General features: G+C 36.0%; 1 protein-coding gene across 8 annotated transcripts in view; it reads left to right on the top strand.

The window, feature by feature from the left end:
- NCKAP5 (NCK associated protein 5) overlaps positions 1-27,334 on the top strand; it is a 916,285-nt gene that overhangs the window by 321,607 nt on the left and 567,344 nt on the right. For all 8 annotated transcript variants that reach the window (XM_070507565.1, XM_044769045.2, XM_044769048.2 and 5 more), the window contains one exon: positions 6,673-6,746. In XM_070507565.1, the coding sequence (XP_070363666.1) occupies positions 6,673-6,746 (74 nt within the window). The remainder of the gene's footprint in view (positions 1-6,672; positions 6,747-27,334) is intronic.

Raw genomic sequence — 27,334 nt, 5'->3', positions numbered from 1 at the left:
GGATTTCACAAGCTCGGCTGTAAATTACACCAATTATAACGTGAAGATTATTCGGAAGGATTTTGGATCTCTGTAAGCTTTGATTTAGTATTATATTTTCAATTCCACTTAAAACGAATGATCAGATCTTTACATCATTAAAATTCATTTATAATGGGCCTTGCTCAGAACTGGCCTAGATCAGACAATAAGAAGTTTGCATTAAATGGGCTTATGCTACACAGATATGCAATGTTCAGTAGATCTATAAACCTTTAATCGTATTAAATGTTCATACTAATTTCCCTGAAACATGTGCATTAAAGAAGTGAAAGGCAAATTTCCTGAGATATATCTCCAAAATGATTCTAATTTGCATAAGTTTTAGCCAAGGAACAGATGTCTTTTTAATGCTGTACCTATGTAAAATTTTAAAAATATATTATACAAATATGTCTTGGTGTAACTTGGTGTTCCTCCCCAATCCTAATTTGGGCGAAATGCTTTTATCAGAACACTAACAAGGACAAGTTTAAAAAAAAGAAAAAAAAGGGTGAAGGGGGTGGCCTCATTGTTTCAAATAACAGCTTAGCTTTAGAATAATATAAAGGAGATTGTTTCATTTTGGTATTTTAGATCTAGCTTTCTAAAATTTAATTACAAATTATAATTATAAATTGTGATGCTGTATTTTTCTAAATAATCATCACTTTTTAAATTTGTATAGTGAGTATATAATACTGTAAAACTAGAAAGAGAAAAGTATACAGAAGAAGTTAAATTAACCCATAACATTACCATATCCTATTTGCTTTTTTCTCTTTTAATCTTTTAAATGTATTTTCAAAATTTGATAAATGGATTGTGGTTTTACTACTTTCACCTAACATTTACTGTTTTCCATTTCATTATATATTCTTTACAAATTTAAGGAATTGTATAATTCTTCAAATGGACACAGCGTGCTTTATTTTAATCCTTCCTGTATTTTTGGAAGCTAAGATACATTCATTTTTTCTATCTTGTCATAAATAATATTTTGAACATCACTTGTTTTAATTTGATTATTACTCAGGATAATTCCTAGACAGGGAGGTTCTGGATCAAAAGTGCGTGGATGTTTTAATTTTCATGACATAATCCCAAATTGCTTTCCCCAACTGGTAAATATGTAGGCAAAACATACCCTTGTACTAGCTGTTCAGATTATCAAGTATAGAACAATAATTTTGTCCCTATGTACAAAGGGATTTTTGCATCCTCCTGCTTCCCTCTTTCTCATTCTCCTCCCTCTGGCCACCACAAAGATATATAATGTCCACCACAAAGATACATAATGTACACTCTACGTCTTCCTTCTGGGACTTTTATGTTTAATTTTATAATCATATTTACATTTTTAGACATAAAAATATCTTTAAATTCTTCTGAATCTTTTTATTTTGTGAATTCCATATTTTTTATTCATCACGCAAGTATAGAATGTGTGTATACACACATGCACACACATACGTATATACATACACTTATCTGATATATATGTTTTATCTATCTCTTGGGTATTTGTGTATATGTGTGTATGTGTGCATGTGTGTCTATATATACACACACCCCTTTAAGTAAGTTTAAGACACACATATATATTTGCTTTTAATTAATGTAAGTGCTTTATTTTCTGAATTCATGAATACCTGAGAATGTCTTTCTGTTGCTTTGTTGTACAGCAGCTACTCAATTGGGGTTTTTTATGGATTAAGACTCAAAGGTCTGTCTATGTATCTCATTTCAGTGAACATCTGGGGTGGCCAGTAGCTATGGAGCCAGCGTTTTCTAACTCCTTGTTGGGAAGCCCGTTAGTCTGTTTGTCAGCTTGCTGTTTTTTCTCCCCACTATTTCTATTCAGCTTTTATGCGGTGGATGTGTGGAGTTTTCCACAAAGTCTACCTCAAATTTGATGAGCCCTTTGATGTCCACAATCAGGTCTTTTTCTCTGTTCTTTTCTGAAATTTCTTTAATTTTCCCTTTGATCATTGTTTATCTTCCAAATTTTGTCAAACAGTTAAAGCTATAATTTTTAGACAAACCTACATTTTCTGACCTAATATCCATCATGTCTTGATTCATGTTCATCTTTATCCCTTATTTACTTAGATTATTACGTTGGTCCTCCACAGGACTGTGTATGTGCTTTCATCGTCGATTCTGTTATATCTAATGTGGGTTTGTCATAAGGAAAACAAATAGAAGAGGATGTTCATCAAGTTAATAACTACACTTTGAATAAAGTCTTTGTGCTGAGTGGCATGGGAAGTACGTGCTGGGCAAAGTAACGCTTAGGAAACTGACAGTTTTTATAGGTAATGTGTTACAGACAGTCAACACTGACACAAGGACAATGGGTTATGGGTGTATGTTTTCCTTCTAGGTTACATCAGTTTGTCTCATGAACTGAATTATATATACAGTAACTGAATCATGCCATGGAAGTAGCAGAAGAGTTAATGAGTATTTCAGTACCTGGGCTGGGTTGAGGTATTCGATTTGTTTCTAGATGAGATACTGAGAAATACATCTCACTATGTGAGCAGTTCAGTGCCAATACACCAAAATCCATTGCCCGTTCTTTTCTGAAGCACCATTTCATGGTGGGGAGCATCACCCCATAATAAAAATCACAGTGTAGGGATCAACAGATTTCAATTCTGCTACTACAGTTTATGTTTCCTTGAAATTCTTAGGTAACCTAGCTCCTTCTTTTATTTCGTTTTTATTATCTTTTCAGCTCATTCTGTCTTTTTATCTCAGCATCTTTTTTTTTTTTTTAAGCTTTCTGCAGGTTTCAGAGACACCATGTCTTTCTGGATACTACTGAACATGTTAAGATTCTTTCTAAAATGCTTTCATGTTTTTCTTGTCAATCACTTTCAGAGTGACAGCCTCTCCTGAGAGTGAGGGTAATGTTCTTTGTCTTGTACTCCAGTAATTCTTCGTCGGTTCTATGTTCTGTGTTGTCAACTTGTTCATTCTGAATTGATCCATCTAGACCCTGGGGTCATCAACACAGTGTAGATTCCACTTTCAGTCTGTGTGCCTTTGTAGAAATCTTTTCTCCAAGCTCTGCCAATATCCAGTGTCTTTCAAGTGTTTTGGGGAGCTATGTTACACTGAGGTGGAGTCTTGCTGTACCCTTTGTTTCTGCCTGTGCCTTTCATACTTTGGAGTATTGGAGTCTCTGGATAACGTCTAGCATGTGCTCAATACCCAACCTCTTACTATAGGCACAGTAGCTACAACGATGTGCTTGCTGTGACTGTGGTTCCACTGTATACCACTGCCAGTTCCACTGCCATCACCCTGTGTTACTTCCTTGGAGTTAATCTCCAAATAGATAAAGGTGGTCCCCAGTAGAATAATCTCATTTTATTGTTACAGAACGGTAGGCATTTCTCATTAGTTAACTAATCTCTTCAGTTCAGGAGCCAGAAATGGTAAATGTATGAAGGCACTGCCTAAGTTCTTTTAAGCAGGTAGAAATGATTTTATTTAACAAAAGGCACATGTAAGAATTATCTCTATCTCACTTTTTTTTTTTTTAATCCGTTTCAGTTGTGGTTGGAGAGACAGAGTGTATATGTGTGTGTGCAGCCAGGGGGGCGGAGTGGGGAGGGGTTGGGGTATAGACAATACCCAAATAAAATAAATTGGATGTTAGAAGTAAGCATGCTATGGAGAAAAATAAAGCTGAAAAGAAGGATGGAGAATCCATATTCCTAGTTTCCCATTGTTACATGGTTTAAGACTTGTCATCATAATTATTTTTATGGAAAATTGAGTGAAGTGCCTTTAAATGGAAGCAGCCAGTACTGTTATTTGAAACAGCTTTTAAACCATGACCCAGCAATACATACATTTAATGGTTTAAAATCTGTATTATTAATCTCTGCCTAGGTACCTATTCTAATATTCAGCAATTATATTTGAAGAAGCATATGCTTTAAAATCTTGAAGCTGGGTAAGAAAAGGAAAAGGATACCTTGTAAAGTGACTTGCCTTTGAACAGAGGTGTGTGACATGAAAAAGTCACACTCACTGCTTGGTAGACATTGTGGCATGTGCTTATTGAAACAAACTATCTGATATAATCCTTACACCACCTCTGTAAATTATTATTTATCTTCCTGATGAAGATGAAGAAAACAACGTTTAGGCAGATTAAACAACTTGCCTAAGGGAGCATATCTAGTAAGTACCAACACCAGGGTTTGAACATAAATCTCTTTGATACAAAGGTCATATTTCTAACCTGTACATTTTTCAGCTTTAACCTCTCACTTGAGCTAATCACAATGAGCAAAATAACAAAGCCATTGGTTTTAATCCAAACTTTTTCCAGAGCTTACACATGATTGAGCCCCTGCCTGCCTCTACACCTTCATTTTAGACTCCACACCCCAGTCTCTACTCCCAACCCCACTGGCTTCCACTCTATTCCTTCAGCTCCACATTTTGGGGCCTTGGCAAATACTGTTTCCTTTGCCTGCTCTCTTCTCTCCCTCTTCCCCCTTTTTGCTGTATGTTTGCCACCTCCTTCTCTTCCAGGTCTTAGCTCAAATATAATTTAAAGTCTATTATCGCCTGTTTGTTTCCTTCATATTGATAGTATGTAACCAGTCGGAAATCAATGTGTTCACTTATTTATTTGTTTTGTCTCCCTCTACAGATTGTAAGCTCTCTGAGGGCAGGAATTTTCTCCCTCTTGGTTATAACTATATCAACCAAACTTAGAAGACCACTTGGTTTATAATAAGTGTTGAAAACACAGCTGAATAAAGAAAGGATGAATGACTCTGAGATTTATACATTTGTTTCTAATTGGGAACAGTGTCTTTAAAATTTTTTTTGATGGGATGTATTTGAAAACTAATGTCTTTGATAACTTGGAGTGTTCTAAATCATGTTTTAACCTCGATCAGAATACTTGATGCCATAACCAAAAACTTACAACTTCCTGCAGTAATAGATTTCAATGTGCCCAATGGTCTTCTTTAAATAACTAATCTGAAAATAAACTTTATTTGATAAGAATAAAACTCTTTAGCTAATTATCTGCAACAAAATTATAATGTTATAGAATAAGGATTTAGTACATTCTCTCGTCTAACTAAAATACTGTGGAAAGGTAAAAAGGCTTCTCTGAGGTTCCATGGGTAGATCCAGGTCCAGAAACTCACGACAGGCTCTTTCCTTTATACCAGGTCAACTTGTACAGTTTCTTCTACTTGCCGGCACCTCCCCCCCCCCACCATCATTAGAATGAATATTCCTACAGGAGCAATAGATTATGTATAAGATTTGATCAACATCTGTATTTCAGAAAGAAAAGTGTCGATATTAATCAACATTCTCAGTTTATCTCAAATCCATAAGAAATGAAACAGTAACTTTAATGGATGCCTTAACACTGAAATCATTGCACCTTATTCCATCTGAGGCAGCTGTAATGTAGACACAAGGGACTGCAGGCTAGATCTTTAAACAGAAAGGAAAAGAAATATCAAGTTAAGGATGAAACAAGTCATCAAAAATTTTACACATTGTATTTTGCAATTGAAACTATTGCATATGAACCTCATCTTCAGAAATCACAAATTTTAAATCATATTTAGGGGCTGGCCCCATGGCTGAGTTGTTAAGTTTGCGTGCTCAACTGCAGCGGCCCAGGGTTTCACTGGTTTGGATCCTGGACATGGACATGGCACCACTCATCAGGCCATGTTGAGGCGGCGTCCCATATGCCACAACTAGAAGGACCTGCAACTAAGAATATACAACTATGCACCAGGGGGGATTTGGGGAGATAAAACAGAAGGGGAAAAAAAAAAAAGAAGATTGTCCACAGTTGTTAGCTCAGGTACCAATCTTTACAAACAATAAAACAAAAATAAAAAAATAAAAAGTAAATCATATTTAATAACCTATGGACTTCTAGAAATAATTCTTATGTAACAAAAGAATTCTTCATTTTTCAGAAATGTTTCTTGAAAATATGGTTTGATTTACAAAAATTTACAAGCACACTTCTAAAAACCACAATATACCTTGCCTTCAAGACTTCTTAGAAGCCAGATTCTTTTCCTAAGAGAGAAAAACACACAAATTATATTATGGTTTTTGTATAAAGAGATGAAGGAAGATGGACATGTGCTTCACCAGAGTAAACAATATGACCAGTGAATATGTAAAGCATTCCATATTGTTCAAAAATAGTGTTTTTGCTAGGAAGTGATTCTCATAAGCATGGTATAATCAAGTCCTGTATTGTATACTTTATTCTTATTCTTCTAAGGTCAGCAGCAAATTGGCTCACTTTTATAAAGTAGAAGACAGATCACAGTGTAGATGACTATGAAATTGAGGTTTTTTCCCTGTGGATAAGAGGACATTTATGCTGGCTCTGTAGTGTGACAGTTCTCTTCCATTCTTTGTTTATAGAATGATCACAGGATATGGGGAAAATATTATTCATCCCCAAATAGTTATTAGTTACATAGTTATGCATGTAAGTCATAGAAGCATTGTCTCCTGGAACTGGGAGGGACCAAAGGATTATCTTGTCAAAATCTTCCTTGTAGAGATAGTCTTAGAGTTCTGGTGACTATAGTAATGGGGTTTTACTTGTCTTTGTATGTGCAGGAATACATGGACTCCAATAAATACATAGAGCACCTGCTAACTCAACTCGAGGAGCAACACAGAAGTCTCTGGAGGTGAGTTAATTTATGCCTTTAACTTATAGCAGCCTTTATAGCTTTGACCATGATCACGGAAGCAGGGAGTTGGCAAACGGTCTCTTCTTCCACTAGGTGTCAAAAGCACCTTTGGGGGCAAAAATCACCAGAGGCTGCCTAGAGAATTCCATTCCTTTAATTAAAGTAAAGCAACAGTGCCAAAAGTCCTTGAGTCAAGGACCTGCTCAGAGCTGGCTGGATGATGGAAATCATGACACTTGTCAAGGTCAAGGAATTAATTTGTCCAAGGCCACACAGCAAACTTATATTTTAGAAACTAGAATCCATATTTCCTGACCCTGGCCTGCTCAAAGATTACTTAAGTTTTTCTATAATTAAAAGGTTGAACACTTCTGCTTAAATTTCTGCTTCTCTTCCTATTAGAGAATATTTTAAGAATGCTGTTGTATAGGTCTCGCACATTTAGTGTTTTGTACTATATGGTGGGTTCCGATTCTAGGTAAGGAAAGATATGTGAGAACATCTGTGCAGGAAAATTGGAAAAATAGGTTATTAGTATGGTAGAAGTCTTGTTCCCGAGTTATTCATTCCCTGGAGCCGCTTGGGAATTGAGACTGGTAAAGAGGGGTGTGATACTATTTAGGGCCCACGTGGTCAAGCTCTTTATAGGTGCTGCTATGGAATCTGAATTCCTTTTTCTAAATTCCTATAGCTCTTGTTATCTGGAATAAATATGCTAGTGCTTAATTACATGATGCCTCACATTACACCAGAATTGTTTAATATAATTAGCTTTGTCTCCCAAGGATCAGTAAGCCTCTGAAGTCCTTTATTTCTTATCTCCTCGAAGCATGGAGGAGAGTGCTCTCTCTGTACACAGAGATGGCAGGTAAATATTTGCTTACCCTGTAGCTTTCTTGCCCAACCTCATCCAAATCCATCACCATTGGTCTCTGTACCAGGCTATGCTGCCCTCCTTCATGTATCCTTTTAACAAATCCTAATAATCTTGAGCTTTGTCTTCCCTGAGGAATTCTAGTTTTTGGGTAAAGTGCCTGATATTTTCATTTGTTCTGCTCTTACACTAGTTTTCTTACAGGAGAACATATCTGTGGTTTATAGTAATAGACAATATTCTATTTCTGTACATAGAAAAACTGCTGGTAGGATATAACAAAAATGTATAATTTTTGTCTGCTTGCTACTAACAGACACGCTAGTTAATTTTATGTAATGATGCAATATTTGATTTGTTTTTGAAATCTATAACCTGGTGGTGTTCTAGTTTTCTTTTGTGAACCAGTACATTGTATTAACAAAACCAACAACAATGTATTTATGGTCATGTGTCTTTTAAATTACCTTTTCCATAGATCTCTAAAAAGACTATTTATGTTTAACTGAATTATAACATTTTCTTTCAACTGTTTGTATAGAATATTTTGTTTTCCCTAAATTTCAAGAGAAAATAGCACCAAAATGATGAATACCCTCTGATGAAAGAAATTAGAGTTTAATTTGGTCAGTAAGCTTGTCTTATACACATCACTGGAGAGGAGTAATGGTTTCGTGGGTCTTTGAACCAAAAAGCCTGTGTGAAAAAGAAAAAGAATATTTTCCTGCTTTCTTAAGCTGGCTAATAAAAACCTTTTGGTTTTCTTCAATATGATTAAATTAAAATCTCATTTCAGGTACGGAGTTAACCTAACAAAGTAGGAGCTCAGAATTTTGTGTGTAATCACTTTCACTTTCCTTCAGAAATAGAATTATTACTGGTGAATAAGCAAAGCCTTATATATAGTGTCAAAGAATCTAATAAAAAAACCTCCATTTGAATAACAATAAAGAGCAATGATGACATTTGAATAGTCAGAATAACTACCAGTGAGAAAATGGAAATGGGTTGTATTGAAAAGAAAATGAAAACCAATAATAGCAGATTTATATACTATTTATTAAATCATGAAATTATACTTGATTATATTTTGCAAACAAATCTTGACTGACAAAGTGATAGGCTTTCTAATGGTTATTACGACATTGTAACTGCAACTGGAATGAAATTATTTTTGATGAAGGATATATGAGTGACAGTGAGCAGTGTGGGAAATTTCTTTCTGGTTATGATTAAATTTTTAAAATGCTTTCTTGAGTTAGGGTAGAATCTATGATGTGCAGAGGATCATGGGAATAACGTGTCATGTACACAAGCTCAAGTTGATTGTCTGAAGTTAAACAAATGTTCCCATAACTCAATATAAACTTTTTCTGATTTTATACCTTTGATTTGTAGCTGCTACAATTTTCATGGAATGGGCTGCTTGTCATTGCTGCTGGTATTAACTGATGGCCTTCCATTTATACTTGAGCCAACTTATAAGAAAAGGCATTGTGAATATTTAGATCTTCCAACAATAATTGTAGTTAGCATTAATTTACGGCCATGGTCTTTGAGGATTGATCAAGAGCATGGCAGACACATGTCATACTGTTATTGCCACTTGCTTAATGACAAAAGATTGGACAAATGTAGAAGATTGGACACAAGAATTAAAAGTCTTATTTTCATGGAGGGGGCTATTTGTCTTTAATAGATTTTAGTCGTTTCTTATAGCTTAACCATCTGCTGTGACACAAATATATTGCTGTAATCATACTCTCAAGATAACTGGTTATTTTGGGGTCCTATTTAGTTATTTTACCGAAATAGACCTATAATCTGTCTCTGGGTTTTCAAATTGCAAAGGAATTTGTGGAGTTCAAATTTAGCTGTCTAGCAATGAGCAGTCATTTAGCTCAACTGTCTTTTTTGACACCAACAGAAGAAAACTTCTGTGAATTCATCTGAAGAAGAGGGTGGAGTCAGAATCTAGAACCTAGTCTAAGACTTGAGTACAAGCCTGGGTGGGTTTAATTTGCCCTGCATCTCTCTGCTTGATGACACAGCATACCCAGTGACAACTTGTTTGCTAGTTGATGTTGAAATGTGATTATAAATTTCTGTACGTTTATTTGTTTCAATGTGAAAAGTTAAGATTAGGAGAAAAAGGCTCTTTTGCATTTAATGATTTTTATATCATCTGTTACTATTTCTGATTTGGCTAAAAATATCTGTGACTGACAAGAAAGATTGTAAGAAAACAGCTGCTGAGAATGTCTTTCTCCTAACATTTGATAGAAATCTTGATCCATTCACAGCCTCAAATTAAGAGTTTAGAACAAACACAAACAGTTGGAAAATACAAATTGAATTCATGAATATTTATGGTGTTAATTACCCTTTCATGTCACATATGTTAAATTATGTCTGAAAAATGGAAGCGGCTTAATTTCCATCATAGAAATGGGAAGAGGACTGGACTGGAGGTTTTGGAGACTTGGACTCTTGGCCTGGCCGGCCCAAACTGGTTGTAGGGTAGCATCTCTGAGACAGAGTTTCCTTATCTGTAAAAAGAAGGTGTCAATCTGGCTACTATTAAAGATTACTGAGGTTATATGAAACATACAATGTCTAAAGTAATATTACATTTATATAATATGTACAGATATATAATTTTATTTTTCTCAAATACTTATACAGCTCAATCATGATATAGTATTTAATACACACATCATAGAAAGCTTCCAAGAATATATGGTTAGAAATAACTAACATAACAGAAATACCTAACAGCTTGCCAGTAACTCAACAAGATAATGTCAGAGTGTTCATTTGAGATTTTCATAGCTCAAATTGGAGACATTGTTATCAATAGCCTGTAAGTAAAGAAAGAACAAGTTGGTTTGCATGGCCAAAATTAAATGACAAGATCTGGTGAATGCAGAGTGCCAACTGCCAGTCTTAAAGATGCCAGATCAAAGTCCCATTTGAACAAGCTATCCCTAAGCTAGGGTTTCTCAGTCTCAAGGTACTATAGACATTTGGGGCCAGACCATTCTTTATGATGGGGGGTGGGAGTGGGGTTGTCTTGTGCATTCTAAGTTGTTTAGCACCATCCCTAGCTTCTCATAGTGACATGCTAGTACCATACCCTGTGTTGTGACAACCAAAAATGTCTCCAGACATTTTCCAAATGTTCCCTAAGGATTAGAACCATCTTTCCTCCCCATTAGGAACTGGTGATCTAAATCATCTACACAGGAATTTTCCTAAGCATATTCCAAGAAACACAAATACCCTGGGTCACTCTTACAGATGTTTTAAGAAAAATAAAGGTATTTCAAGGTCAACTTTGAAATATACTAGGTAAAAGCAAATTTTAAAATTGTTTTAATTACAGAACTTCTCAGAGACATTTATATTACTAACGTGCTTATACATATCAAATATAGGATATCAAACATAATTTTGACTTAAAAAAACCCCCAAACCCTATCATTCTTGCAGCATCTGTTCTGACTAAACTTCCAAGGAACATATTTAGGGAAATGATCTATCCAGGTTGATAACCAAATATACAAAAACATGGCTTCTACCCCTCCCTTCTCCTTTCTCCCCTTACTTAACTGGTACCAGATGGGTGACTTGGTATAAGACCAGCCAGCAGTGTGAGGAGTCCAGGTTGTTGGTGAAGAGGAAAGTAGGTTTGTAGAAAAGCCAATCCCAAACTCATCACCATTTTCCTGGGGGACAGCCTGAGCCTCGATACCAAATTCCAAGAATCTAAAGAACTATTGATTACAAGCCATGCTTGCCCTAGTAAAGCACTTAACTCCTGCTTCCCTAGGGAGAGAAATCATGGTTTCCTACGTCCCCAAGGGGAATGAAACACTTAATTGAAAGCATGTATAGATCTCTCATCAGAATAAGAGTCCCTAAGGTCCATCCTTTCCAATAGGGATAGTATAGTGAATATGATAAATATAAATATGTATTTACATATATAAATATATAAAGATATAAATAGTAAAATGATTTTAGTGTATCCAAAATTCTTTAAAATAGACTCCTACTTTTGCTTCCTGCTTTATATGTGATTCTTATTCTAAGGAAAGACGTAGGGAAAAATTGGGCAAAAACTTTGTTTTTATTCTTATCATGATTCAAAAATGTTGCTTATCTAAGTAGAGTGAACACTAACATAAAATGATCTACATTCCAAATACTCATTCATGTTCCCCATAATTTCGATATATTTATACATTTTTGGGCAGAGATAATTGGCACCAGAGCCTAAAGTTTATTTCAGCTCTAATCTCAATTTCTGTAAAATGTGAGTGATATTGAAATAGCTTACTGAGAGGCTACATGCTATCATTCTATCCCTGGGAAAAGAAAATTTTTTGCTAATGTGTTATCTAGAAATTGTCATGTAGTTGTAAAATAGTTAAGAAGCAAAAGCACATAGACCCTGAGAAAAGTCAAGTCCAGAGGCTCTTGGAGATTTACTTTCTATGTATCTTGGATCTTAGAATCAAATTATCCAGGCATCTTAAGAATTAGCACGTCTCTATCCTCATGGGGTTAATTTATGCAGACTAAGGAGATGCCAAGTATTAAACAGGTTGCCTTTGCTGTAATCATAGACTTCCACTGGGAGATCTTAATTGGCAACAAGTAAAATTGCTCTGCATGAATTCTTAATGGTGGACACCAAATAAAATAAGAACTGTGATTTGTTTTTTAAATCCCTTCAAGAGAGAAAGAGGCTATCTCTGGGGGATAAATGTGTAGCAAACAAAGAGAGAGCTCAGTGCTCCGTAATAGCAATAAAAGCTCTGAAAACAAAACCTCATGCTATGCCAACTCAATAACAGCACATGGTTTCCCAGCTCTGCATCCCTGTCTCACTCTTCTGAGGTCAAAGGAGACCTGGGCTAGCCAGCTTTACATTATCTTTCTCTCCTCGCAACCCTTGGGCCGGATTTCTAAATCATAGCTGTATTCTGGGGCAAGAGTAAGCACAAGGGCCACCCTGGAAACCCATCAATGTCACTTCTCAATTACCCACCAGGGGTTGTTTCAGAGATGCAGACAGTCTCAGACCCCTGCCAAGATAAGAGTCTTGCCTCTAAGTCATGCCCTCTGCCCAGCACAAGAGAGAATAAATCAGGGCTCTGGAAATTGGGTATTGCCACATGCTTCAACAGTTATGTCATCCCTGGGTAGCAGTGGGGAGGGCTGCAGGCTGAGCTGGATCTCAAAGGATAGTTATTACAGACTGATGGTGCTGCTGCACAGGAGCAAGGGGACTTTTAGACTTCTTGTCTTCACTCTAAAGCCTCTGATGGAGTAACATTCCTGTCTTTAAGATGGCTTTTGTCTAGTGACAGAAGAGGCTAATAGAACTAAGTCCAGAAGGATATCTGGATTGACTGAAGCAGAAGATTACCTAGGTTCATATTTGACCTTTTACCTTAGGATTGGTCTGCACTATAGTTTATTTAGGGGACCTGTATATGGTCTACATGTTTACCTGCTTAGGGGGTTGCCTAGTGTTTGAACCCAGGTCTTCCGGGGCAAGGAGACACCAAAAATGCTACAGTGAAACTCTATACCAACTTTATATACATGATTTCCTGTTTCTTATCAAATCTGTCCATCCTTTAAAGAGCCGTGCTAATCCAGCAGAGAATATATATTAGATCCTAACCTAATAAATGGATAAAACAGACTATTTAAAACCTTATGGATTTTATCCCATCCTCTTTACAACAAATCTTGTTTGAAAGAACAGTTCAAATACATTTATCAAGACTATTCCACTGAGGCTGGGTGGAGGAATCTGTAACACATATTTCAGGAGACTGTCCTTTAAAAGTCCCAAGGTTTCCCCAAGGAGGTGGTGTTTTGATCTGAGTCCTGAGTTGGAGCAGATCTGGTAGGCTGAGGGCAGATGAAGAATTGGTTATTGAATAGATTGAATCTGAACTGCGTTTAAGACTTTTGAGTATAACTGTACATAAGATGATGAGAAATTCAGGTCTAGAGCTCTTTAGAGTTAATAAAGCACAGTATAGATAGCGGCATTAGATTAACCTACAAAGATATAACATTGCCCTCTAATATAACTGGGGAAATATCCCCACGTTAAAGATGGATTTATTGCGGCTGTGGGAAGATTGAGTTGAATAATATTGTACAAGTAGGTCCATAGATGATTTGAAAATAATTCTACTTCTAGTTATACAGGTTTATGTTCTTCAAGAAACACTCTCAAAGTACCAAAAAATATTTCAACGTCAAGAGGATTTGGGGGTCACTCAGTGAAATTTACCACTATTTAATCTGAAGACGTTTGGCTTAAAACACATTTGTTATTTTTAGATCCATGCTTATCTTAATATGACAGCCAGGAACCTAATGTGATTTATTTATCTGAAATTAAAATAAAGAGCCTCGAGCAAAAGGCATTTTGTAGATTTATTTGGGGTAATAAAGAACACAAATATTCCCTGCTAAGTTGAAAGAAGGAAAACTCCAGCAGGCAACAATACAAATGACCCACTTGACATAAATGCATGTGCTGAGGCTGAAGTGCACCCACAGTAGGGGATGACAAGTCCCTTTTTTTTTTCCTGGCTGGAAGAATGAAATGGGTAATTTACTATGGTCTTCTATTTAATTTTAATAGAAAAAAATCACTAAATTGTTAATGCATGAGCATACTTTGTTTTTTTTTTTTCTTTCTTTCTTAGGATATAACTCTACATCTCTATACGGGTAACCCTGGAGTTAAAAGGAGTAAATGTTTTGCTTACTGTCCCTCATTCTTTTTGAGCCTTGTTTATTAAGAGGCATGGGAGGGAGTTCTAGCACCCACCTCCGCCCTCCAATTCCAGGGAGAGGTGTCCAAGCTTCTCTGAAAAGAGGAAACACAAACTACAATTTTTCTTTCCTCACAGAACCTTTGACTATGGCACATTGTGCACTTTGTATTACAGGTTAGACCTCATAAATAATCCAGCAACAAGCTGAGGATGGAAAGGTGCCCTGAAATCAAAGAATCGGGGATAGGTTGATGAAATTGTAAAGCAGATACACACTGGGTAGAGACACACTCTAGGTATCTCAGGGCAGAGAAAACTTCTAAGCGTGCAAACATCTGTTGCAGGGTTGGTTGAGGTTGGCAACCCATGGCTGGTTTCATGGCTCAGAAGTCCTCGTGAGGTTGCTTATGGGAACCTGGCTAACTTGCTGCTCAGTGTTTGCGCTCTACTGAACACTCACTGATTAAGTATTGTATATATACTCTCTATGGAGAGAATCCTAGATTTTCACCAGAAAAAAAGTCTGTAAAAATCAGTAAAAAGTCAGTAAAAGTTTGCCTGAGAGGGAAAGTTAAAGCCACTGCAGCTCTCAACTCTATACTAGCATGTTAACCAGATTTTACTAGTAGGAAATCGCTCTCTCTCAGACCCTAGGGATGCTCTGGTTCTTGCCCCTCCCCTTCTCTCCCCAATTAATGAGGACAACACTTCTGCAAACACGTAACTACTCCAAACACGTAACAGTGGCTCTATCCTTACCTTCAATCCATTCCAGTTCCAACCACGTGGCTTTCACTCACACACTCATTTTCTGGTTATCTCATGAGGGCAGGTCTTGTACCCCTAAGGTCTTTGACTTGTAGAACCAAGTCTTTTCATCCCTCATATCTCTCATAGTGCTTAGCATAGGACATAGAACCTAAAACATAAAATTTCACCTACCTTGAAAGCATAGAGACAACTGGAAGTGTGTTTTAGTCATCTTTGTACCTAAGTGACTCAGCACAGTATAGATGCTCAAAACCCTTTTCTTAAGCCAATTGAAAGGAGTGATGATGATTCAAGAAGAGAAATTACTAAGGGATCATGTGTTCATTAGGGATGAGCTCACCTTTTTAAGTCTAGGCAAGAGAAAAGTCAAGCAAGTATAGCAAAAAGTCATTTGTCTCAGTGGCGTGTCATTGCTAAATAGGATACACAATTTCAAGAGAGTTAATCTTAGAAAGTTCAAGATGGAGACATTTAATGAAGAAGTGAATGTGTTGTTATATGTAAATCTAGGAAGAATACTTCACTCGACTTTTATTTCATGCTTCTTTCAAAATTCAGTCATAAAGCAAGAAGTTTTAAGGTATATCATGTCTGCATGTAGGTCACTGCAAATCATAGGAAAGGTTCTAACCACTAATAATAATCAAATGTGTATTTACACCCCCGATTTTATTCATTTAACTACCAATTTTATCTTGAGCTGCAAACTACCTTATCAATAGAAGCAATGAAAGAATATCTTATAATTTTGAAAGAAAGGAATTAAGAGACTATGATAGGTTAAAAAAAAAACCACGATAAAAATCAAGGCCTAAAATATTGTGTGTATGTGGGTTTGTTTTCACCCTGGATAAAGTGAGTTAGAGAAAAACTGTAGAGACATAGATCCAGTTACTTTTAAAAACAAAATCAGGGTTTGATCTGAAAGGCTAGAGAGGCAGTGCTTATAGAGAAGGTCTTGAGAATTTTGTTAAGATGGACATGCACTTGAAGTCAGAGGGGAGTTCAGCATTAATACCAATGACATAGACTTCCAAACGGAGGGTGGTTTTCAAAGGATTAGTGGGATGGAAGACAACGGGGGAAAATAAAGGAAAAAGGTGAAAAAAGAGAACAACCAACAACTAAAAGTAAATTATTATTTTATTAGCTAAGTGCTTTAAATAACTTAATTACAAATAAGGGGCTCTTTTTCTTTCTCTCCTAAAATATTCTGATATCCAGTCTAGTCCAGTTGGGGCTGGTGTTTGGTGGCACACCAGTATAATCAGAGTCTCTGTTCTGATTGTTGGGTAACTGTGCTGTATTGTTGCTAAGTTTAAAAAATATCATCGCTCATTCATTCCCTGCATTGGGGAGGCCAGGTCTTGATTCTGCCACTTACTGTGTGGTCCTGGGAAAGTCATTTAGGCATTCGGGGCCTTGGCTTCTCTTTGGTAATGAGAAAGGGTTGAAATAAGTAATTTCAACAGTCGTTTCTTTAGAGTTAACAATCTACAATTCTTACCAATTACCTTGTAGACCAGCTGAAGGGTTGGGTGATGAAGATAGAAGAAAAGTGATAGATATATAGAATTACTGAGAGTTGAAAGTAACAGTTTCCCTTCTTGAAAGAAGGCAGAAAATTATTTTTATGAACCTATTTTTCCTTAAGCTCTAACTCTTGCGCTCTGTCTTGGCACTGAACCTTCCAGGGGTAATAAAACAGCATGCTGGCAGACCCAGGGCACCAGAGCAGGGTCAGAGTCTGCCACCACTTTCAAAAGGTTTTCCAGGAAATTGTTCTATTGAATAATGTTTAAGTTTCCACAGAAGCTATGAGCACAGCATGGTGCAAAAAAAAGTCAATGGCACAATATTAAAAAAAAAAAAAAAGGCAGCTCTGTGGTTATGGTCCCTATTAAAGGAAATTGCATTGTCTTATGATGTCTCTTCAGTATTCCCTGGACAGTACAGACTCACTGGCTAACTGAAAATCAGAATGTGTATTTACCTGGATTGATTCATTTTTCTTACCTAATTGATTTTCCTGTATCTCTGCTTTGGAAATAAAAATGTGAATAGGGTCAGTTACAGAAGGCCACTATAAAGGGGAAATGCTTTGGATGAGATACACAATTTAGGACTTCAGCATCTGGGACCGTTTGTTACCAAAATGATATAATTTAAAATGTACTAAAAGTCGCATTTATCCAAAAATACCTCTCCCACTGGACTTCCTGGAATTCCCATGCTTGAAATAAAGAAAATTTGGTGTCCAGAAAATCACCCCTGAAATCTGCACTTGCCGCCTGAGGAGTGTTCTAGCATTGCTCTCTTAGCCCCTCGTAGTATCTTACCAAGCATTAGTTTGCCAAATTAGATAGTTGTGGAAATCTGAGTCCTGGAAATTTTTTAGCCAAGTCAATATGTTTAGAATGGAAGAAAGGAAGTCCTTTTAGACATGTCACAGTACAAATCTAAATATTTCTGTTTCTAGCCACACATGTCCCCCTACCAGCCCTGACCTCTTTGCTTACTGATTATTCCTATACACACACTCGCGAGTTATCCATGTCTCCATTCCAGACAGGTACTACCTATCCTTCAACGTACAGACTAGCCCCTCCTGATTTACAATTCCTTACTGGTATTCCTCAGCCCCACCAGGATCCATTTTTTTTTTTTTTATCCCCCTGCATTTGAGACTATGCCACACATGTATACATAATGGTTGACAACTTGTAAAAACTCCAAAATATTCCACGTATGTTAATTTTGAGAGTATTGTCAGCAACTGGCCTTCCATTTCTGTTACATATCAAATGGTGGCTGGCATACGGTTGAACCTAACATTTGTGCAGCTAACACATACTGATTGACTTTCTTGAGCAGGTGAATTAAAAGCTCTAATGGTACTCTTGCTGATTAGACTATATCAAGGGCTCTGTACCTGTAAGAGCTTTGACACCAGTAAGTGTCAAAGCAAACCTAGGTGACCATCTTTGGATGTTGTGTAGAATGGATTCTGCTATAGTGGATATGAAGAGGCCAGACACCCCTTCACGTTGGACAACTCATCTGGCTTTTCTCTCTGGTCCTAATGCTGCCATCAGTAGCTTTACTTGTAATGACTATTCCCTCTTCTGTGTAACATTGCTATTAACGATTTGAAGACAGTTTTACGTGTTTGGCTTTGGTCTTCACTTTTCCAAAGGAAGCAGTGTAGGTTCTTGCACTGCTCCTCATATAATGTAGTTTTCAAACCCCACTTAATCATGGCCACCTACTGGACTTATTCTAGTTTGTCAATTTTCCTCTTAACATGTGGGGCTCTAATACAAACAGGGTATATTTTATTATGACCAGATTACAACTCCAATGTCAGTCATCCTTTGAGAGAGGGTTGTTATTCTAACTTTATGATTTTTCCCCCTGTGGTACTAATTGTTAATAACCTTTAGGCAAAATACCTAAAATTCCAGCATTACATCATGCATATCCAGTTACTTTCTTGTGGACTCAAAGAATATAAATCATTACTTCAAGAAAAAGCAAGGAGTGTTTTAAATTTAGAAAATCCCTTCTCTTTTTCTCCACTGGTCCTATATTCCCTGACTTTTTTTTTAATTGCCTTATCCTGTTTCACATCTTCTGTTTTTCCATTGCCAAGTCTTTATTTATGGCTAAGAGGTCAGAGCAGCATTAATAATTACAAGTAAATTAGGTCATTCCTGACCTTGCTAGAACTTTTATTGGACAATCACTCTGGCCTTCAGAAGGAAGAAGAGAATGAGCTTCAGATTATCGCTGAAATGAACAATTATTAATTTAACATTTACAATTCCAAGGTTCAGAAATATTAGGATGGATTAATACTAGAAAGAAGAAACAAAGCTCATGAGAAAATATTTATTTATAGTACAGCCAAAGTGAATGGAATTACTGGATATTCTGAACACAGAGAGATTAAAGTTGAGCATTGTAGATGTTTGTCATCATTCCATTAGATTTTTCCAATTTCAACCATATTATGACAGTCGTATGTGAATTTTACAAAAGAAGATATCACTTTTTTGAAGATACATTATGCTAAGAGTTTCAGATCATTTATTTCGGAACTCCAATTCCACTGCCCCTTCTTTGTGCTCCCCCTTACCCCAATATCTCTGAGAGTTTCATTTTAAGCCCATTTACTACCTTAGCAGGCGAGTTTACTTTTCTACTTTGATGCTAAACGATTGCTATAGAAGTCCCATTTCCAGGCAGTTTTAAAATAGAACCGTTATCTTTCTCCTCATAATTTTAAAGTTAACATTTGAAAATCACTTTGAACTTTGGATAACAGCTGAAAAATGATTGCATGAAGTTTGCATTCATCTTTGTCACATTGGTGAAGATTTTGCAATCAATACAGTGTAGATTATTTTTCCTGTCAAATGCTGCTAAACATTGGAGTAAATTAATTAGCTGGGACTGTTGTCAGATGTGAATGTCCTGCATTGTCACAGAGAAGGCATGAGCTGAGATTGGGTAAAAGGTAAAAGCTGATGCCCTTGCCAGCAGGAAACATTCTGAGGGGGTTGGTGAGGGAGGCTTGGGAAGATCATTCTGGAAACCAGATAGGTATGTATGATAGTGGGCTTCTGACACTTCTGAGCCGATGAGATCTTATTTTTCTCAAGGAGCATGCAATTAAACTCATATTCTATAGCGGGTTGGAAATGTGAATGCTCTAGATACAAGGATAATATAAGGCCACACTATCATGCAGTGAAAAGAGATTTTTAAATTGCTGCATGGATGTTTGCATGTGTTGATGGGAAAACCACAAAAATGTCAAGGGTTCAGGATGTCTGGAAGGTTTCCTGCTTCTCATTTGAACAAACCAAAGAAGAACGTGTGGATAAATCCTTACGAAAACTTTCTCATGGGATTTCCAAGAGATGATTCTTCATGTAGAGTTAGAATGTGGAAATATCCCTTATGCTTCTGTTTGGGAACAAGAAACTTTCTACATAGTTATCTTGGTTAATATACAATGAAAGGTGGGTTCCTTGAATGTTCGTCTTCTATTCACAAACCCAGCAGCCTAGGAGTTTCTTGTGGCATCCACACAGCTTTTGGAGGCCTTCAAAAATGGAAGCAAGTATTGCCATGGAGCATTATGGCTCTGTACCATCTCTGTCTTTGCCAGAGTTGGCAAAGCAACACCTCTTTGATGTTAACTTCAAACATTCATAACATGACTCAAACATAATATTTTTTCTTATTAACTGTGACAGGCCTGTCATTAATTGGTATAAGCCATTTAAAATCTATTTGTATTTCTAACTTCTATCTCTTGTTGGGTAATAAGTTCCAAAAATGTAAGCCCTACTTTGTGGAGTAGGGCTTCCTTTCATTTGAGCTAAACACACACAGGCTGTTCAAGTGCTGATTCCTCAATTAGACATTTTAGGGTTTAATGAATAATTCCATGTTTACTCTATTCATATTTATAATCTTAAAGATGTAAGTCACTTTGCTTCTGACACAGAATACTCACAGAATTTTTCTTGGTTCTTTTAAAGAAACATATACATTCAGTATTATGATAGGAGTCCTAATCTTGAGTCTATCACTCTGTAACCATGGATAAGTCATTTAGTCACTTGACCCTTCATCTGTAAAGCAGAAATTTGGGCTGAAATTCCTTTTTCAGCTCTATGATCTTTTGAATTTGTGACCATCTAGGAAAATGTAGAGTATGGAGGTGACACTTGAAGATAACCAAAATAAAATACTAGTCAAATAACCACTTTTTAATTGTAATTAATATTTTAGGAGAGGAATAACAGCGAGTTTTATAAATATAAGCAAATTGTGGAATGAGACCTTCTAAGATGTGCTGCTGAATTATTGCTTGTGGGTAGGAAAAGAAGACAAAGCTCCTTTTTCTTTTTTAAGCTTATTTCTCCTCTACCTCCTCCAAATAGTCAGTCATCCATTTTCATGGCTGTTCATGATATTCCATCAGCTTGGTATTCGTTACATCCTCCAACTTTTCCATTCCTCCTCTTTTTAAAAATCTCAGTTAAAATGCTATCTCATCCAAAAAACATGCCTTGATTCTCGACGGAAAATGGATCTCTCCGTCTTCTATACTCCCATAAAATTTGGTATGTGTATGCAGTACAGAACTTATTTCATTCTGATTTATGTTATAGGTGAGTTAATAACTTCTCTGTCTCCATCATTAACCAATAAGCTCCTGGAAGAGGAAATCATGTCTGCTTATCTCTTCATCTGGTGCCTAACAGTCCGGGATTATTTGAATGTGTATGGACGCATGGCTCATCATAAGTGGTCACGAGTCGATGGTCGTGGATTCAGAGCAATCTCACTGGTGCCACTGCCAAGGCAACAGGAGTTCAGATAGGAATGAGCAAAGCCATCGGTTCACCACTTGCTGTGTTTCTACACAGAAGAAGAGCTATCAGTTACATTTCCTGGACTCTGGTTCTTGGTTCACTTTCTCTGTGTTCCCATTCCTCTTCTTTCATTATTGCGTTTGCCCTTTCTAGTGGAGGTCTTTTACTTTAACTCATATTTAGCCTGATGGAAGCCTTGTAAGCCATATATTAGGAGGGATTCATTCATATACTGTATTACCCAAATGCTTATACTGTATACTACCCCTACCCAGCATCCTCCACTCACTGCATCCATGTTATCTGTACACCCTAAATTCACCTTCTGACCTTCCTACTTCATAAGACCTATTGTCAGTTTTGGTGTCTTTATCCCCCTGGTTCTCCAGCTTCTGTTAAACTAAATCATTATCCCATTAATGGCTTGTCTCTTCCCTCCTAGATCAGTATTACAGTCATGCATCACTAAACGACAGGGAAACATTCTAAGAGATGCGTTATTAGGTGATTTCATGGTTGTATGAACATCATAGATTGTACATACACAAACCTAGATGGTGTAGCCTTCTATACAACTAGGCTCTATGGTGCTAATCTTATGAAACCACCATCGTATGTACAGTTGGTCATTGACTGAAACGTCCTTATGCAGTACATGACTATACTTAGAAGGAAGACCTAGCATTTTGATTTCTGTCTTTTGGTCATGGGCCTTTTCTCAAGAATACTTCTTATAGGTATTCCTACTGTCCCTGAGTCAGCGTTCCTGACTGCCCTCCTCTGTTTTTGGCTCTGAAGGGCAGTGTGGCAAGTACAAAGCTTGATGAAACATCTACTGCTTTACCCGGGTACTCTTCTATGCTCTTTACAAGTATTAGCTCACTTAATCCTCACAATTCTATCAGATTTAGTATTCTCATTTTATAGATGAGGAAAGTGAAGCACAGACAGTTAACTAGTCTGGCCCAAGAGTTGGGTCCTCAATCACTATCGTAAACATTCAATGAGTTGTTAATAAATATTTCTGGCTCTGTTCCTTAGAGGCACATAATGGGATTGCAACTCCTGTTGCCTTGTGGTGGAGAGGGGTCATGTGACTCAATCTGGCCAATGAGTTGTTAGCAAAAGTGACATTCCAAGTTGAAGCATTTATTGTGGATGTGCTACCCTCCAAAGTGCTCTTTCTCACACAGCCATAAGCAATGTTCAAGATGGTGGTTTGTCTAAAGCTAGGGTTGTAGAATGACTACCATGAGCAGAGGCCCCTGCCAACATGCAGTGTGAGGAAGAAATAAGCTTTCATGTCAAGCCATGGATATCTGGAGTTAGTTTATTACCATAGTATAACCCAGCCTATTTTGACTCCATATACAGGCCAAAGTAGTATAAAGGCAGAACAGATTCTCTGTGGTGCCTAGAATGTATTTCCTAAAAATTAATAATTTATTGTGGTACTATCTTATTTTAATCTCTTAAGTACCAATTTCAGCCTTAGTTTTTTCCTTTATTTTACCTCCAATATATCTCCACAATATTTCTATTCCTTTCAAAATTCTATTCCTTTCACAGGAAACTCTGGAGCCCATTCTTCCTAATATTTCTTTAAATTTACTGTAATTGCCCAAACAGTAGCTTTGCAATTTTAAGATTTTATTGGATATTCTAGAAATTTGATAAATTTTGTATTCCTAATCATAAATATAGATTGGAAAAAATCCATGTTTACATTTTGGGAAAAGAGAATAACTTTGAATGCACAAAGGACAAAATGAAACTAAGCAACTATAATTGTCGTTGTAAAGAAAGTTACAGTGGTTACCCATTCATTAGGAGCACTGTATTTTAATTATCTGGAAGTAATCTTAGCTATAATTATTGCTGGTGATAAAAAGTTAATTTAGGTTTAATTTTTAAAAGTTAATTAACTAAAATGAATCCTATTCTTACTATTGAAAATGGAATGTCTCTGATACTCTTCAGGAATGTATATGCTGTAGAACAATTTGTATCAGAAACTTGAGAGCTCATTAGGATTTATACTTATATTTAATTACCATAGCTGTTTCAAAGTGTAACTCAAAATTATAATCATTAGTAGTTTTTAAAAGTATAGTTACTCATGTTTAGAACAGCTTGTAAAGGGCAATATTTTCTATAGTGGGGGTCACCAAATTTTTTTCTATTAAAGGTCTGATAGTAAATATTTTCAGCTTTGCTGGTCATATCCTTATGGTCACTGTCACAACTACTCAACTCTGTAGCTGGAGCTCAAAATCAGCCACAGATGATACATAAATGAGTGGGTGTGACTGTGTTCCAACAACACTTTATTTGGCAAAATAGGCAAGATTTTCACCTGTGGGTGCCAATTCATGATCTAGAGTGAGTTTTAGAAAAAAATTTTTCTTGTGTTGTTTTGCAACCCTCTACGTACCAACTCCTGGATAAGTAAAGGAGGACTGTGGGTAATCATAAATTTGATGTTGTGTCTCCACCTCCTTCCAAGACATCCTTTAGAGCTGCTCTGCTAAGCCCTGGGGCATTAATGTTCCACCAGTTTGGTGGCTAGAGTGCTTAAAAGTGGATGAGGAAAGCTCACAGCTGATTCTCAGTTCTATGAATCCTTGTGTGGTGCTAAATATAATGTAAAGTCAATTTCCCCGCCTATAATGCAAGCAGGAATAGTGGTACTAGGTTCCTTTCAGTGATCATATTCTATTATTAGAAACATTAAAAAATTCAAACTCATAAATCATCAAGTAAAAATTATGAGGATCAATAAGATCCTTGTAAAATTCCTTTAGCACCTCATGAAAAAGACACCACATTACTAACTTTTTGTTAGCGTTCCTCTCAAAAATATGCTTCTATTATTTTCAGAGGACTGTATTCTATAGGTGGTTGGAAAACCATAGAAACTATCCTCATGCTAGAGTAGAGGAGTGGATAATGAATTTCCTACACGCAAGTTTAGTTTAAATATATTCCACCCTCTCCTTAGGCAACCACTTCAGACACGTATGGATGCTGATTTGAGCCCTGAATTTGATGGTCTTTAGGCAAATTTAAAATAAACGTGTACATGAAGGAAATTTTTTCCCTTCTTTGCACTTAGGTTATTGTTTTGCTTATAGGTTCCCAAATAAAAAGGGAGGAATTCTGATAAAAGTAACATAAGGGCTTATAAAGATGTTACATATATGCTATATACATACATATACATACTACTATGTATGTATATATACGAATGTACATTCATACTAATATATGTAATACACATACATTCTAATTTCAGGAAACAGTCTAAAGACAGGATATGAATACAAACATAAAATATCCAGAAAATAAGCTGTTAAAAATTGAAGTCATTAAACTTTTTTGGCTTAAAGACCATAGACTTTTGATTTTAAAAACCTGGCACAGTATCTGATTAATAGTTGCTTAATAAATGATGGTTGAATGAGTAACTATATTAATGAAAAGACATCAATCTTGAGGTTTTAAAAATGGAATGATGGATAGCACATGGATGTGTGCTTATTTGTACTGTTACCAAGCCCCAGGAGAACAATCAGGCACTACTTAAGTGCATTCCATTTATAAATTTCATTAATGATGATAATGCTATCAAAGAACAAATGTGTGCTCAGTTGTGACTGAAGAAGTGTAGAAAGTCCAGAGGCATCTTGCTCTCAGTGGCTGTGCTGAATTCAGCCCTGGGCCCTAGCTACAGAAGTTTAATTATCGAAGAAACCAAATTTCCCTAATAAAGGCTGGCTGTGATAAAACAGAAACTTAGTAAGAACCATGAAAAAAGTATAGAAGATAACCATCTGTGATAAATCCAAAATTATTAAGCCACATAATGTGTTAGTTATCTGAGAACTTTATTCCAAAATGAAATTTCTAATAATAAATGATTGGTTAGCCCTAATAATTTTCAAATCAGCAAACATTTATTCATTGTTACTATGTAGAAAACAGGGTAGACACTGCCCACAAAGGATTACAAAGTTGAATAGTAGTTTATAATCCAACCCAAAAGATAATGCGAGCCATAAAATAAGGATAAAAAGGAAAATATGGAGAGCAAGGATAAGTTGGAGACATTTTAAGTAACAATTTACAATTACAAACAAGGCAGCAATGAATAATCATGTGCCTAAGTCTTTTTGCATTGTTTGAAGTGTACTTTCAGGGTAAATTCCAAAAAGTGAGACTGCTCTCTCACATGGTAAATGCACATGGAGTTTTGTTGGATGTTGCCAAATTTTCATCCAAGAAGTTTGTACCAACTTATATTTTCACCAATACTGTATAAGGCTGTGTTTATGCAGTCTCACCAATAGAATGAGTTAGTCAACGTGCAAATTTTCTTCAATCTGATAGATGAGAAATGGTATCTCAATGCAGTTTTAATTTGCATTTCTCTAGTTATAAGTGAGCTTGACCATCTTTTCATATGCTTAAAGGCCACTTTTATATTGTTTGGTGCTTTGTCTATTCATGACTTTTGCCCGTTTTTCTAAGTTTTTGGCATTTTCCTCTCATTTTAAGAGTTCTTTGTATATTAGGGATATTAGCCCTTATTTATGATATATTACAAATATTTTCTCCCAGCTTGCCAGTAGTCTTTTGATTTTTTTGTGTTTGTGTGTTCATATAAACTTTAGTATTAACTTGCCTAGCTCCAAAAGAATCTTGTTAGTATTTTTATTGGAATTGAATTAATTTTATACAGTAACTTAGACAGAACTGGCGTCTTTATAATATTGAGTCATTCTCGCATAGAAGAGTGAACGACCTCTATTTCTTCACAGCTATTTTTGTGACTTTCAGGAGTTTTAACATTTTCCTTTGGTTTAATACATTTCTTCATATGATTTTTCTGAAGTATTTTATCTTTTTGGTGGTAATGTAAGTGAGGCTTTCTATACCAGTATGTCCTCTAATATATTATTATTAGTCTATATGAAGGTGATTGATGTCTGTATATTAATTTTTACTGAATCTGAATTTTTGTTGTTTGAGTTAATTTTATCCTTGATTCACCTCATTTCCAAACATGCTACCATGTCATCTGCAAGTATAGTTTTTACTTTTTCTTTTCCAATTTCTATGCCTCTTTTTTTTTTTTACTTTTTATTAAGATTATGACACTTTACAACCTTGTGAAATTTCAGTTGTACATTATTGTTTGTCAGTCATGTTGTAGGTGCGCCACTTCACTCTTTGTGCCCACCCCCCACCCCCGTAGCCACCAATCAGTTCTCTTTGTCTACATGTTTGATTTATTTTGTATAATTGCATTGACTACAACATAATACTGAATAGTAGTGGAGATAGTGGGTTTCCTTGCCTTATTAGTGATTTCACTAAAAATGCCTCAAATATTTCTCTATTAAGTGAGATACTAGTATTAGGACTGAGGGTGTGTATGTTTATTTTATCATGTTAAGAAAATATACACAAATTTCGTATCTTCTGGAGTTTTTATCAGGGAGGATGTTAAGTTCTGTCAAAAGCTTTTTAAATATCTATGCAGAGAATCATGTAATTTTTCTCACTAGATTTATTAATGTGGTGTATTATATTAATGAATTAATATTGAGCCAAATGCAAGTGGCCTTTGATCATGGTATATTTTTTTAATTCAGTGCTGCACTGTTTTGCTCATATTTAGTTAGTATTTTTGCATTGACATATATGATATATAGAGTAACATTGGTCTAT

This window comes from Equus asinus, chromosome 4, assembly GCF_041296235.1.
Source record: "Equus asinus isolate D_3611 breed Donkey chromosome 4, EquAss-T2T_v2, whole genome shotgun sequence".
NCBI classification, from domain to species: Eukaryota; Metazoa; Chordata; class Mammalia; order Perissodactyla; family Equidae; genus Equus; species Equus asinus.
Note: the sequence above shows the minus strand (reverse complement) of the source record. Positions and strands in the feature narration are given on the sequence as shown.